At 45.8% G+C, this 14635-nt stretch overlaps 1 protein-coding gene across 5 annotated transcripts in view; it reads left to right on the forward strand.

Moving 5' to 3' along the window:
* Positions 1-14635, forward strand: part of MTCL1 (microtubule crosslinking factor 1) — a 111767-nt gene that overhangs the window by 95218 nt on the left and 1914 nt on the right. For all 5 annotated transcript variants that reach the window (XM_025038607.1, XM_025038609.1, XM_015595762.2 and 2 more), the window contains 3 exons: positions 2842-3138; positions 4792-4823; positions 8198-9740. In XM_025038607.1, coding sequence (XP_024894375.1) covers positions 2842-3138; positions 4792-4823; positions 8198-9740 — 1872 coding nt within the window. The remainder of the gene's footprint in view (positions 1-2841; positions 3139-4791; positions 4824-8197; positions 9741-14635) is intronic.

Genomic DNA, 14635 nt, shown 5'->3' on the forward strand with positions numbered 1-14635 from the left:
TGTGGAGAATTTATCAGTTACTGGGTTGCTCACTCATTTAACTGTTAGCTACATATTTCATATATAAACAAGAATTATAGGTGAATATTCTTCATAATCTTGATATTTGACTACTTGGTGAGCCATATAACCTTGACTATGATAACTTAGTACAGATGGTAAAAGAAGTAACACTAAATCCATTTTCCACTTTCAGAACACATGCTTCATACTTGTCTGGTGTCACTGAATTCCTACACAATTTCTGTGCCACATGAAGCATTTTATATGATGAATGCCTGGGAGTGTGGTTAAGGTCATATAACACATATCATCCATCTTATCAGCATCTCTTGTCTCAATCCAAATTTAGTTGGGTCATAGTTAACTTTTACGAAGTTATACTATATTTCTCTTTAGAATTGTTAAATTCCCAGTTAACATGTAGGTGATATAGGACTTGCAGCTCTAAAGAGCTAAAGGAAAGTTTATGTGTCATTCCATTCTCCTTCCAGTAACTTCCTTAAATCAGTTGCCTCTACTTCACTGAAAGGCCGTTTTTTAAAAAAACTTATTCACAAAGTGATCTTTTTTCTTTTGACCAGTTCAGATAAGGTGACACTCTTGCGGGTTTATTGTTTCCTGTATTATTTGAAATGCAAATCTTTTAAATTTTCTGTTTGTATTACAAGTTGTTCTACTGCAGAGTTCTAAGTACAGTAACTGCTGATGCCTGGTTTGAAATGACTCTCCTAGGAAACCCTATCCTTTTAAGGACCCATTATTCTATTACAACACCCCGGAGGCATCTAGCAGTAGATCCCTCCAGCTAAAACCATTCCAGCTCATTTTTAGGAAACCTAACACTTACCAGCTTGAGTGTACATTGCTCATTGCTCCTGGCTGCGGAGGTTTATTTTTGAAATCCCACTTTACTGAGTTAGAACCTGCTTGTTCATGACTCTCCTCTTTAGTCATTCTTCCCCCTCTTCACACACCCTCAGTGCACATTTACAGCTTCAGATGTGATTCTTGCATTTTAATTCCTTGCCCAAAATAGCTTGGAGATGATCATGTGTTGAAACTAAATTGTGCTGACATGCCTTAGATGAACATAATAAAAAGCTTTCCTTTTTATTTTTTTTAAAGTAAGCATTTAGCATCTTTAAGAGAACTGTGAAGAACTGCGTCATGGAGAGGAAGGGGTAGAGAGCGGAGGGAGGAGCTGAAATTTAGGGTTGCTTGCTTCTTCCCTCATTTAACTGTGATCCTGCCTCAGAGTCTAACATGGAAACTCTGGCTGCTTGGATCTCCATCTTTCTCATAAAATGAAGATAATTCTCTGAGACTTTGGTTACACCACCTCAGAATTTACTAAAAATGAGTAAAAGTCTTTTATCGCCATTATTTCACATGGCTTTGTTGCTTATATCCAATTCGTGGATGAAGGCTGAAATTGGGACACAAAGGTATAGTTTATGAAAAATGCTTTGTTAAAAAATAAGTTAATATGCTTCCAAGGGTGTTTTAGAACTTCCTGGCACTGTCACAGCACTTGACGATTGAAAATCATTCTTCTGCCACCCCTTCAGGACAAATCCAAATGTCGCTCAGATCATGCAGATAATTTACTTAGTCAAAAGAGCAGCCAATGTGTAGAGTGCATGAGTGCATCATGCAGTAAAGACCCCATTAAGGATATGTAGGTGGAAATATCCTCAGCTCTCATTTGTGTTTTCTGTGCCTGTTTTGATAGAGAGGCAGTGAGGAAAGCTCTGGAGAAAGAGAGGAAGCCATCCATTAGTCCTCCTCGAGGAATGAGAGTCTGCTGTCACACCATATCCCTGCCTGTCCATGGGCTCCCTTCCTGAAGTGCCTCCCCATGAAGGGCTGAGTTATCAGTGTGCCGCAGCCCTGGAATCAGGCAGGCCTGGGGGAAATCTCTGGTGGTTTCACTGGCAAACAATGAGCTGCACAATGGGCCCGGCCCCTGCCGTTTCCCCCCAACCTAGGAGGGAGGTGTGCTACCCCCATTTGCAGATGAAACGGAGCTAAGAAGAGCAGGGGACTTTGCACCTGCTAGCAAACCAGCAAGCCATGGAACAATGGTTCCAACTCAGGTCTTCCTAAACCCTTGTGGTCCTGTGTCCCACCCCACCCCACCTCCACACACACCCCCTACACACACACATACCACTGCTTCTTGAGCTTACCAAGTTAGGCAAAAAAATATGAATCCAAAGTATGTGGCTTATGTTTGTTTGTTTGTTTTCAGTCATACCAGATCTTCAATTGCCTTCATAGCTAAGTTTAATCCTCTCAAGCAAATTATAAGTTGTTTTTGATACCCAGTTATTATAGCCCAGTTTGGTCACTCAGGTTATATGTAAGGACTCTTTCCACATGATTTGGAAGTACTACTCTGTTATTATTAGGAAACTCTGCTAGTTAGGAAAATCAAATTCACCCTCAGAAGTTTGCTGTCACTGATAGCTTTCATTGAGTGTTCCTTAAATCTTGAAGATAATTAATTACAAAAGAGAGTTCTAAATACATCATTCAATAATGTGTAGTTTCCTATAAGCACACTACTCAAAGTTATACTCAATAACATGTAGATACTTAACAGAAGGACTTGGCTTATGTGTGGTTAATGCAGATTTCCAGATAAAATTGTGATTAAAAAAAATGTTGGGCTACATTTTGAAATTAAGGTCAAAATTTTAAGAACATTTATTTCTCATAGTCTTTGAGAGGTAAACTGTGGAATTACAGATGGACCTATCTATAATTCCAAATTGGGGAGAAACTATGATCGTAGGAGACTAACAGACAAAAAAAATTGTTTTTAAAACCCCAAAGTTGCAGAAAGAAAACAGTCCCCGGAGAGGTGGCAGTTTCTTCTGTGATCAAAAAGAAGGCAACATGCGCCCCTTCGCCCCCCCGGGGAGCCCCCGTGTGCCTCGTCTGGTGGGGATGTGGCCCTGCACCGACGCAGACCCCACCCCGTTTGAAGACAGGCCACTGTCCAAGCTGAAGGAGTCCGACAGGTGCTCAGCCCGGGAGAACCTCTACTTGGACGCCCTGACCCTGGAGGAGGATCCAGAGGAGGCTGCGGCCCGCGGACCCCAGAGGGAGCTCAGGAGCTGCCTCCCCGAGGTCGTCCTGGGTTTTCTTGTCTGGTCAGCGGGTTGTGGGCGAAACCTGGCCGGGTGGCTGGCGGCTCCAGGGTCCAGCATATCGCAGCCTCTGGGTTGAGTAAAAGTGAAACCTTCACAGTGCCGAGAGCTTTGCTTGGTGGACGTGACCCCAAACTCCTAGCGTGCTCTGCAGCCAGTTTCACCTTGCCACTTCGTCTCGGGTGTGGGAATGCAGGACCCATGTTCTATGAAAATGGAAAGGTCTCACTAACTGGCATGTCCGGTGAAACATGGGAGGAAATAGACCATTCTGGGAAGTGTAGATCTTTAACTTTTTAAAAATTCATAGCACAGTCTTCTGATTCTAGAAAACTAACTAATAACAAAAAAATTCTGTTTTAAAGAAAGTACCTTACATTTGCAAGTAGCAAATGTCATACCATAATATGTTATTCTGTGAAAGAGAAAAAATCGAACACATAGAAACCTTGTGTAAATTAGATCAGCAAACATGTGTGCTAAGCTCTGTGCTGAAACTTCCAGGGCACAGCATTCGGTTTTTCTGTTTATGCCCTCTTTAAAACTATGTTTTAAAAATCGATTTTAAGAACCATTACCTATGAGTCAATTTAACAGTTGCTGTGCCTGTCATTTAGCCTGTCCCAAACACTTAGTAGATTTAGAAGAGTTCATGTCAAATAGTGCTGTTGAAATGTAAGGAAATAAGGCACGTGTCAGTGAGGTCAGGGGCCCTCTCTTCAGCAATATGCACCCAGTTGATGTGACATCACCAGTATGCTACCCAGTTTGATCTAATGGCAATCTCACATGGTCCAGCTTCACAGCAGAGATAAGGCAGCCCAGGGTCAGAAGACTGTCCTAGTGCCAGCTTCGCGGTGGCCTGGACCCTATACTGATCTGCATGGCAGAGAGGAGGGCCATGCTCACTAAGCGGAAGCTGTTTACTGTGCCAATGGATAAATTTCCATCACCATCAGGGCTTTCTAGGATCCTTGCCCCTTCTTCAAGACCATGTCAGCACGAAGATTTTTTTTTCAAGACATCCTGTTCTCTGTCAGCACAGCTATCATTTTTCTTAAGCAGAAGTCACTGTAATTTCATCTCTGATTCCAAATGGCGATGCTTAAAACCAAGAAAGCGCTCAAGCCTAAGAATGTCACACTACCCTCTACAGCGAGGCTTAGACCAAGGGACATCAGTCTCCTAACTCTGTCACCCTTATCTTGCCTTCTCCAATCTCCTATCCCCCCTGCACCCCCTCCCCGCCTCATGCATACACACACACATGCAGACATATCCAGGTCATCACAAAGCCAGGTTTGAAATTCATGTCGTCAGCAAAGTTCTTTGAGGAAGCATAGGAGAGCCACTTTCTCCAACCTCCATGACAAAATTTATAGCCGATTTTTCTCACTCCTGTGGGCTCCTCCCTGGGCTGCAGAAGCTCCAACCCCTCATCACCCTGGATTCCAGTTTTATTATTGTACTTCAAAAGGCCGAAGGGCAGTAGCACTCCTGACTAAAACTTGGCTCTGTACATTTTCAGTGGTGTTTTCCTAGGACAGGAGAGCAAAACCATCATTTAGCACACTTGAAGTCTCCTAGGTAACCAATATTAGCTGATTTAGATAAACTTATTTCTTCTTTATAGGAAGAAGAAAATCACAAGGGAAATCTTCAAAGGTAAGTAAGATTGATGAAAACAATAGTAAACAACTGAAATAAAATCGTCTTGGTCTTAAAATTTCAGCTCATCATTGCAGTCTATTGTAACACTATCTTCAAAATGACTTAAAATTAGACTTCTGAATAAGTAATTGCTTTATTATTTTTATTTCAGAAATATAGTACTTTTTATAATTAGCAACAAAAGGGCCAGAGATGTGGTGTTGTATATGTGCGTGTGTGTATTAGTGTTAGGGTAAGAACTTTGCAGTTCTAGTTGTGCATTGTGTATATAAAGAAATAATTATGTTAAGTTTTGAAAAGTCCATGGAAACCCCTCTCCTCTACTTAAAGTTTGAAAAAACTCCCTCATAATAGGCTATGAGACAATTTATATAGTATATATTTAAAAGCTCTTACTAGGAGAATATATTAAAATATTTCCTGGAAGTAATCCTTGAAGTAGATATAAAATAGTTGATGTTGATATTAGTAATCATGTACTTTGGGTCATCTGTATATGGGATGTTTCTGAAAAGACACATATAAACAAATCTGTTTAAATTTAAACATTAAAAATAGAAAACTGAGAGGAAAATACAGAGAATTCCCATACTGTCCCACCCCAAGCCCATAAACAGACTTTTTCTTTATAGATGAATATATATCATTTCCACTACATGGAATCTCTTCTCTGAGCCATTCATTATTTTCCAGTTTCCTCATCCCTGTTTTTCTGTAAACTTAAAATCCACGAATTTTGCTCTTTATTGGATTCACCCAAAATCTAGAATTGCCCACGGTACATTTCTGACCTTCAAGCTCTGTCTTGTCCGGTTATTCTCGGACTGTACAGGACAGCACTTGTGAGCTCAGGGTCAAGAGCCAAATGGCCTGGGTTCAAATCTACTTCTGCTTCTCATTAGCCATGTGACCTTGGGTGAGTTTTGTAACTGCTTTGTGCCTCAGTTTCCTCATCTGTAAACAGGAGGTATTTAGATTTTTTTTACAGCTTACGTGTGTTAATCCACATAAAGTGATGACTACACGGAATAAGTAAATGAAGTTTAGCTATCATTACATCCTCCCACTTTTTTTCTTTTTTTCTTTTTTTAGCAGAGCTCCTCCATGCACTGTAGCTATTTATTATTTTTTTATCTTAATTGCTTCTGTTAATTTAAAAAGTAATCCATGCTTGTAAAATGTAAACAATATCAAAATATCCCAAGTAAGAAAGTTCATGCGTGTTCCCCACCATTTCTGTTTTCCTCTTGCTTCTAGCAGTTTCAGGTGCTCCCTCCATATTTTATTCTGTGTATCTTGACGCATGTGCACATGTTTCACATGCATCCTGGTTTTCATAGTTACTGTTTTGTTTCACTTGGGGTGCTGCTGAGGTTGATACTTTTCCTTTCTCTGTCCACATTACCTCTGTTCCACGAGATCCATCCAAGCCCTAAAGGTGACACTGTTTTAACTCTGTGAGGTAACGTGGACAGAGAAAGGAAACGTATCAACCTTACAGGTGACACTGATTTAACTCTATGAGTAGATCCTCTGTGGGCAGAAGCCAGGGTTAATGAGCTACGTCTGAGAAGTGTAGATCAGGACTTCCATGTCTGCATAGCACTCCCAGCCCCCAGTGAACAGTGTTGTGAAGCTCGTTACTAATTCGACGACTTCTCGACTGGACCAGAGGCAATAAGAGGAAAAATCATGCTTGCCGGAAAGCTAAGACCTGGTGACAAATAGACCCATCCGTTAATTTCCACCACTGGTTATAACTAGCTTTCTGTTATTCAGAGCGCCATTAGACGGTTTGCAGATTATTTCTAACAAAAAAAATAACACCGACTTTTACCTCTAGTGAGGAATAACAAGATGGAATGCCTAATGATAGCACTTATAGCCTGCTCTTTTACCCCATGGTGACAACCACAGGAGGATGTGCCCCGGGGTGGGGGAAAGGCATCCAGAGTTTTGTTGGTTCTATGGGTTAGTCCCTGTGGTACACAGTCCCCAATTCTGGCCTCATCATCATTAATGGGTCCTATGGTAGAGTGGCCCATGGCCTGCCTCTGTCTGGGCCTGGGCTAATCTAGAACTCTAGGTATTCAAGCCTTTGTGTGGGAGGTGGGCAGATATTATGTCTTATGAGAAGCTGGTCTAGTTGCAAAAACAGTCTGCATACACCTCACCTCCCCAACAGCCTATCCAGAGGGATTTCAGGCCAGAGGGTCCAGGCATGGCCAGCCCCAAGCCTCCTTCCTGGCCACCACTTCTTGGCCCTGGGCGGGCTGACGAGTTGTCTGAGCATTCCAGAAACCTCCTGTCTTAGCATGTCAGAATGCCCAGCCTGCCCAGGCCTACAGGAGGCAGTCAGTAAATTCATGACAAATAGAAATATGTTGAATTAAAATGCTAACATATTCAGGAATCTACATCTAAATCCACATCTATCAGGCGGCAGCTTATCCAAAACTGACTGTTGATTTAGCTCACCTGTCATCACCCTTCATTGTGTGCGTCTGTGGCCATCTTCCTTTTGTCCAGGAATACAGGAGGAACGGGAACAAAGAGAAGGCTTGACCACAAAAGAGGGATCAGACAGGGAAGGGGAGAGCTGAGCCCCATTCATGGACTTGGGCAGGGCCAGATGGAATTTCTGTTTGATATGGTATTTGAAAATTCATCTCCCAACCTGATTACATCTTCCACTTTCCTTCCTTCTTCTACATGTTCCATTTGGCCTTTGGAGGCCAAATAGAGGATGTACTCTAAGCCAATAGAGGATGAGGCCAATAGATGAAAAAGACTTTAGATTATAGTTATTTTGTTGTCATATCTCCCCCCTGCTCCATACCATTAGCTGGTTTTGGATTGAGACTGTGATGTATTCATGTCTGTAGCATGAGCACCTGCCATAATGCCTAGAACCCAGACAACTCCCAGTAGGTTAGGAATTGAAGGCACTGGTCGGTAGATAGAGAGATTAGGCCACAGCCATTTTCCCTTCTTCCTGTAGAGCACCGTAGGCTAAAATGAAACCATCCAAAGTGGGTTTGGAGCTTAGCTATGACTGCCAGGTAGCCCCGCCCTTCTACTTGTTCCCACCACGCTTGAGGGTTGGCTGTATTCTATTCTGACAAATACAAAGCTCCTGGAACAATTCCAGAGCCATAAAAAGCCCATTAAACATCCACAGGGTCAGCTCAGAAGTGAAGAAAATCAAGCAGCTGGAAAAAGTGTTCTAATAGTTCAGGTGGAGACTGACACGAAACAGGCACTCATTGTGTGGGCAGCACACATGCTACGTTGAACCACGGGGTCGCAGGTCAGTGGGCTCCCTGGCTGGCGGGCAACTGACACTGTCTCTCTCCCACTTTTCCCAGGGCGGTGTCCGTGTCCTCCATGTCTGAGTTCCAGCGCCTGATGGACGTCTCTCCCTTCCTGCCAGAGAAAGGCCTGCCCACTGCCAGCAGCAAGGAGGATGTCACTCCACCCCTGTCCCCTGACGACCTGAAGTACATCGAGGAGTTCAACAGCAAGAGCTGGGACGAGAGGCCCCCAGACCCCTGGGCAGATAGGACCGAGGGAGGGCGGGTGGGGAGCGAGGCCAGCACCGAGCCTTTCCCTGACTCTTCCTGGTACCTCACCACAAGCGTCACCATGACCACGGACACCATGACCAGCCCAGAGCACTGCCAGAAGCAGCCCCTGCGGAGCCACGTCCGCACCGAGCCGTCTGGGGTGCGGGTGCTGCATAGCCCGCCTGCGGTCCGCAGGGTGGACACCATCATGGTGGCAGGCGGTGAGGGCTTGGGCCGGGCGGAGCCCGAGGGCCCATTTTCCACAAGCAGAGCCAGAGGGGGCATGGGAGACACAAAGGGGGGGCCCTCAGAACACATACTTAGCAGGTGGCCTTGCGCTCCCTCCAGGCACCCCCGAGACTATGGGGAAGGAGGGTTGCACCCCCTTGATAGTGCCCTCTGCACCCCCCTGGGTTTCCCCTCCCCATTGCATAGCCTGGAGATGTCCAAGAACATGAGTGATGACATGAAGGAGGTGGCCTTCTCTGTCAGGAAGGCCATCTGCTCTAGTTCCCCTGACCCCCGGGGGGTCAAAGACATGGCCTGCCAGACTAACGGGTCCCGGACGACTGGGACACAGACCATCCAGACCATCAGCATCGGCCTGCAGACCGAAGCTCTGCGTGGCAGTGCCATCACCAGCAGCCCCCACAAGTGTCTCACACCAAAGGCGGGGGGTGGTGCCACTCCCGCATCGTCTCCGTCCCGCGGCCTTAGGAGCAGGCAGGTGGCCCCTGCCATCGAGAAGGTACAGGCCAAGTTTGAACGCACATGCTGCTCCCCCAAGTATGGATCTCCTAAGCTGCAGAGGAAGCCCCTCCCCAAAGCTGACCAGCCAAATAACAGGACCTCGCCGGGGCTGGCCCAGAAGGGGTGCAGCGAGTCGGCCTGGGCCCGCTCCACCACCACACGGGAGAGCCCCGTGCACACAGCCATCAACGATGGCCTCTCCAGCCTCTTCAACATCATCGACCACAGCCCTGTGGTGCAGGACCCCTTTCAGAAAGGGACACGGGCTGGGAGTCGGTCTCGCTCAGTAGAACCCCAGCAGGAGCTGGGCCCAGGCCAGGACACCGGCCCCAGTTCCCGGGGACAGTCACCCAGCCCCATCGGGGTTGGCTCAGAGACTTGTAGGGAGGAAGGGGGAGAGGGGACACCTGTGAAGCAGGACTTATCCGCTCCCCCTGGCTACACGCTCACTGAGAACGTAGCCCGGATCCTCAACAAGAAGCTGCTGGAGCATGCCTTAAAGGAGGAGAGGAGGCAGGCCCCCCATGGCCTCCCAAGTCTTAACAGTGACAGCCACATGGGAGAAACGGTCAAAGCTGAACCAGGGTCCATCGAGGTAATGAAGGCTGAGTATTCCACACCCTCACCCTACCAGCTCTTCCATTTAAATGTTGGGAAAACAAGTTTGAACCCAGGATTGTACTAAGTCATTTAATTTCGAGAATTGTTGTCCATAATAGGTCCCTGTGAACTGGGGAGATACCAGGTTTAGGGAGAATGGAATAGGCAGAAACACAAAGCCTGAGCTGCTGCTTAACGAAAAGTGATCAGGTGCTCTTCTCTGGTCTAAGTAATTGATGCTCATCTGTTTATCTGGGCTTTTCACTTGAGGTTATAACTTGCCCTCTTTCTGGGTGAATTTGTGTCCTAGGGATGTGTGTGTGAAGTATGTCAGAGTTGTTTCAGGGCTTTCTGCATGCTCCAGATCTTTATATGCAATGATACAAGAGGTGTGCTAGAGAAGGTTTTGAGAGAGTGGATTCTAGAACATCTCTCACAAAGAACTAAAAGAACAGCTGAATTCCAGTGTTGGCTTCAGTGCAAAGTAGCAGGCTTATATCTCACAGATCACATATTGTCTCTGTGTCCATGAAGCCCCATGGCAAGAAAACCAGGTGAGGCAAACAGGTATGATCCAAGCCCTGCCTTCATACAATGTGATTATCTCCCTGGCACATTGCATTATCACACTGCATACGACCGCACATATTATCACATTATTATATGATTATTATTATATCCCCTTTAACAATATTAGCAAATCGGTCAACGTTGAATTCTGTTCTGATGTATAGCCACATACATCAGCATAGTTGTACCACACCACTTTAAAAAATAATCCCCACTTCCACCTCAAGAATGAGCAAAATAAAACAAAGCCTGATGACAGTGACAGGGGTGAAAGAAATAGGGATGCTGGCCTCACAGTTCATGCGGTGTTGAGGACATGGTCCCTAGGCCTCCATCAGCCACTGTTCGGGAGTGGTCCCACGTGTAGACTTGAGGGTGAGCCCCAGCCCACCAGTAGCCCAAATGGACAAAATCCAGACCAGGGGGATCCAGACGCCCACAAGCATTCCCCAGGCGGGACAGCCCAAGCAGATGGCGAGGGTTGGCGAAAAGGAGGAGAGAAATAGCCTCCCTGGGCTGCCCTCTGCTTTCCCACCTGCCATGGCCCAAGCTTCACAGGTGAGGAGAGGAGGAAGCTATAGCTCCACCCCCTGCCCCACATACTGCCCAGGAGAACAATGACCATCAGGTTCCCAGTCTAACCCCTGGAGGGGTATTTAACTCAAAACACAGAGTTTAAATCTGAAATAGGTTAAACCTTGTGAAGTTGCCGCAGACCTACAGAATCATCGATGCTGTGTGGTTCAACCTAATCTTGACAGTACGTGGCCCACCAAAGACGTGAGTCTGTGATAAGTGGTTCACATGCTCTGAGAAGGACAAAGAATTCTCAGTTGTGGTTGCATGTTCTTAGGTGACAGATGGGGTCTTCTGTGGGCTCTGGTAAGTGGCTCGCTGCTGCAGAGGATCTATTTGTGTGAATGCCCTGCCTTTTCAGAGCTCTGGAAGGATCAGCTGAAAGCAGGGCTTTGTCCCAAAGTATTAGCTGGCTGTGCCTGTAGTGTCCATTTATATTAGAGACTAAATAGAAACTAATTTTTAGGAACCAAAAGTGCTTTGCGTTACTAACAATGAATGCTCCAAACAATCCGATCCTTGATAATATAAAGAAAATGGTTTAATGACTGAATCACAGTTTCAAGGCATGAAAATGGTTTTATTAGTCAAAGCTATGTGTATCCCCTGCCCCGCCTTTTGGTTCTCTGTAGAGTGTCTATGTAGATTTTCTGCTCACTTGGTGTGTTTGCTACCACGAGAGATGACTGGCCAGTTTGAAAGAGCACAGCGCAGTTTGAGGGGTTCAAAACCTGCATGGAGTACTCCTGGCACTGCTTACATGCCATGGCCTCTTTTTTCCTCTTTCTGTTTGCTGGAATTTTGCTTGTTCTAGATTTCGGTGGAACTATTCCTTGTCTGAATTGACTTACTCTTTAGGCCCATTGGAGAGCCCTTCTCATCACTCCATAAATTATGTGGTAGTTCTGGGTTTTCATTCCAGAAGCACCAGAACTGACTCTGATTTCCCAACCTGCTCTGAGCACCCTGTCGTGGACTCTTTAGCCCTGAACTTTCGCTCAGACATCTAACACAGGGGTGACATAGGGATCCTGGCTAGGACTCTGCGCAGCAGGAAATGCCCCTTTCTCCCCTCGCTTTCACACCACAGCTACTTACTCTTATTCTCTTGAAGCCGTAACACCAGTGCAGTGATGCAAAGAGAAGCTGTGAGTTCTCGTGTGAAGAGAATGAGAATAATCTGGAAATGCAATGCTATTCTTCCCTCCCATGTCTAAGTGGAACATGAGAAGGAAAATTTTTAGTATGAGCAGCAGTCGCTTGATCATTGTGACTAAAACAAACCAGCTGTTCAATGCTCTGTTTCAAATACTAGAGTCCTGTGACTTCCATCTCTCCATGCACCAAATGGCCTTTGAAAGTTAAAAGCCAAAGGGCAACTCAGGGAAGAATAGAAACCGGAAGGGAGAAGCCTGTTGCTGTTCTGCAGTGAGGGTCCCCTCCTCCCTCTTGACTGAGGCAGAGGAGGAGTCCGCGTGCCCCAGGAGTGCATGTGCCACCTCTGTGGGAACTCACACTTCTCCTGATTTCTGTCTCTGGAGCTGGCACTTGCTTGTTGATGTTAATCCTTTACTGTTCTTTTAAAAAAAAATATTTTCCAACCTACTTGCTTTTCTTTTCTTTGTCTATTCTGTCCAGAACCAAACTGTCTTACTAACTGCCCCCTGGGGACTCTAGCCCTGCCTGCCTCACGCCGTAAGTGCTTTCTTCCTTCTTTCCAACCTGTCTGGAGAGATCATTTGTGTAACTTGGGGTTAGCATCTGACACACAGAAACAAGGCGGAATCATCCCAGGTAGATTTGCTTTGTAGAGGCAGCTGCCTGCACCGGCACAGGGTCCTTCACAGATTGGGAGCGTCCCTCACAGATTGGGGGACAGATTGGCAGCCTGGACAATCCCATTTGCTGAGTGCCGACTGCTCAGTGCAAAAAAAGCTCTCAGGTTGTAGAGATCCTGCTGAGATTTCTCCTCTCCTGTGCAGTTCGCAGGCAGTATGCTTTCAGAGGGGTAAAGGGACATTGGCTGGAGAGGGGACTGTCTCTGGCACAGACTTCAAGCCTGTGGGGATCTTTGAGTCAACCGTCCTGGACCTGCTACCAATATTTGGTGGCACATGTACATTGCTGTATGCTGTAATGAGGTGTGACCATAATGCACTGAGGCTCCTCTCCTTTTTTCAACAACCACGCTAGAAGGAATAAAAGCAAATGCATCTTGTCCTTCCAAGTGGTCACCATAGGTGACCTAGTAAATGCTCAATAAATAGACGTTGATTGAATAAATAACAAAATCATCCCTGCTCCAAAAAATATTCTCAAAGAATTGCCTTCAGTACTTAAATGGAGGCACGAGAAAATATCAATCTTGTTTTTGACCAAGGATATAGTCACCCACCCACCTCTTCCACTGGTCTTAACTCAGAGTGCTGAGTACCAAAGTACAGTTGGCGCTCAAAGGCGAAAGAGGTGCTCCAAGGGTCAAACGCCCACATCGCACATTGCAGTGGCTCCTCAGGAAAGAACAGCAGCATTTGCTTATGCGTGCCAGTGTATTACTAAAGAAAAATGTGCATTACTAAAGAAAAATGTGCATTGAACTCCTGGTCGCACAACATTTCTTCCTAGGGAAGTTCACAAACAGATGCTAGTGAAGAGGTGGCACAAAACTAATAGAAAGCCCATTCTCATCCAGCATTTGTCAGGTGGAAACAGGCTGTGTGGTGTCAAACAGACGTATAGCAGCAGCCTTACAAACCACGCAACACAAACAACACGTACACACCTCATACCGGGAGCGGTGACACCAAAAGACAAAAGAGTAGCAGATATCTCAAACCATATTCCCCCTCATGCCCTGGGATGAGTTGAGGTGAGGAGAGCTCACCCCTGTGTTAGTTCACATTTCATCTATTTCAGTGCTGACGGTGTTTTCACAGGTGAGGAACCTCTGGTTGTCATGGTTCTCCTTAGCATAAGTGCTTTGCTGATCCACGCTTCCCCACTGTCGTATAAAGTGCCAGCTACAAAAGAGGCAGGGACCATTAAGAAGAAGTCTCCAGTGTTAATGCTCATTTTCTGCTGACCATACAGCAAGGCAACCACCTCACTCCATCGCTCTTCCAGAAGCGCCGTGTGGCCTGCCTTCCATCTTCTTCCTTCGTTGTCACATTGTCCATCACATTGTCCTTCAACACAGATGGCTGTCTCTTCCCTGCTGTCACTCCCCTGCTCCTCTGACTAAACATTCTTCATTCTGGTCTTTGCAGTCGCTTGTCGCCTCTCTTTAAACCCTCTGCTTAACTTCCTGACTGGCTGTGAGTGTCTTTGCTCTGTGTCATCCTTCATTGCAGTGGTTTTCCATCTCAGCTCTTTCTTGTCTGAGTGGCGTTGGGCAGATGGCCTCCACCCTGTAGAACTCACCGTTTCCTCATGCCACAGCTTTTCGCCTTTCTCTGTGCCAGCAAATTCAAGTTTGGGTGTCCTCGTTTCCTATTGTGCAGACTAAGGACAAATAGCTCAGCATTCTTTAAAACCAACAAAGGAGCAGTGGCCCTTGAGAAGTATTATAGGTGACTTGCAGCATGGTCGAGTCTGTCTTGCCTTATCTGTTCTCAGAAGGTGTGGGATGCCTGCAACACAAAAGCCCAAGCGCACTCTTATTCCACTTTTTAAAATGCTGCTGCGAGGCAGAGTCATTAAAGGAAACTAGACCTAAATTAAATTTTCTGCCTGCTGCACTCTTTC

The sequence above is a fragment of the Pteropus alecto genome, unplaced genomic scaffold (assembly GCF_000325575.1).
Source record: "Pteropus alecto unplaced genomic scaffold, ASM32557v1 scaffold146, whole genome shotgun sequence".
NCBI classification, from domain to species: domain Eukaryota; kingdom Metazoa; phylum Chordata; class Mammalia; order Chiroptera; family Pteropodidae; genus Pteropus; species Pteropus alecto.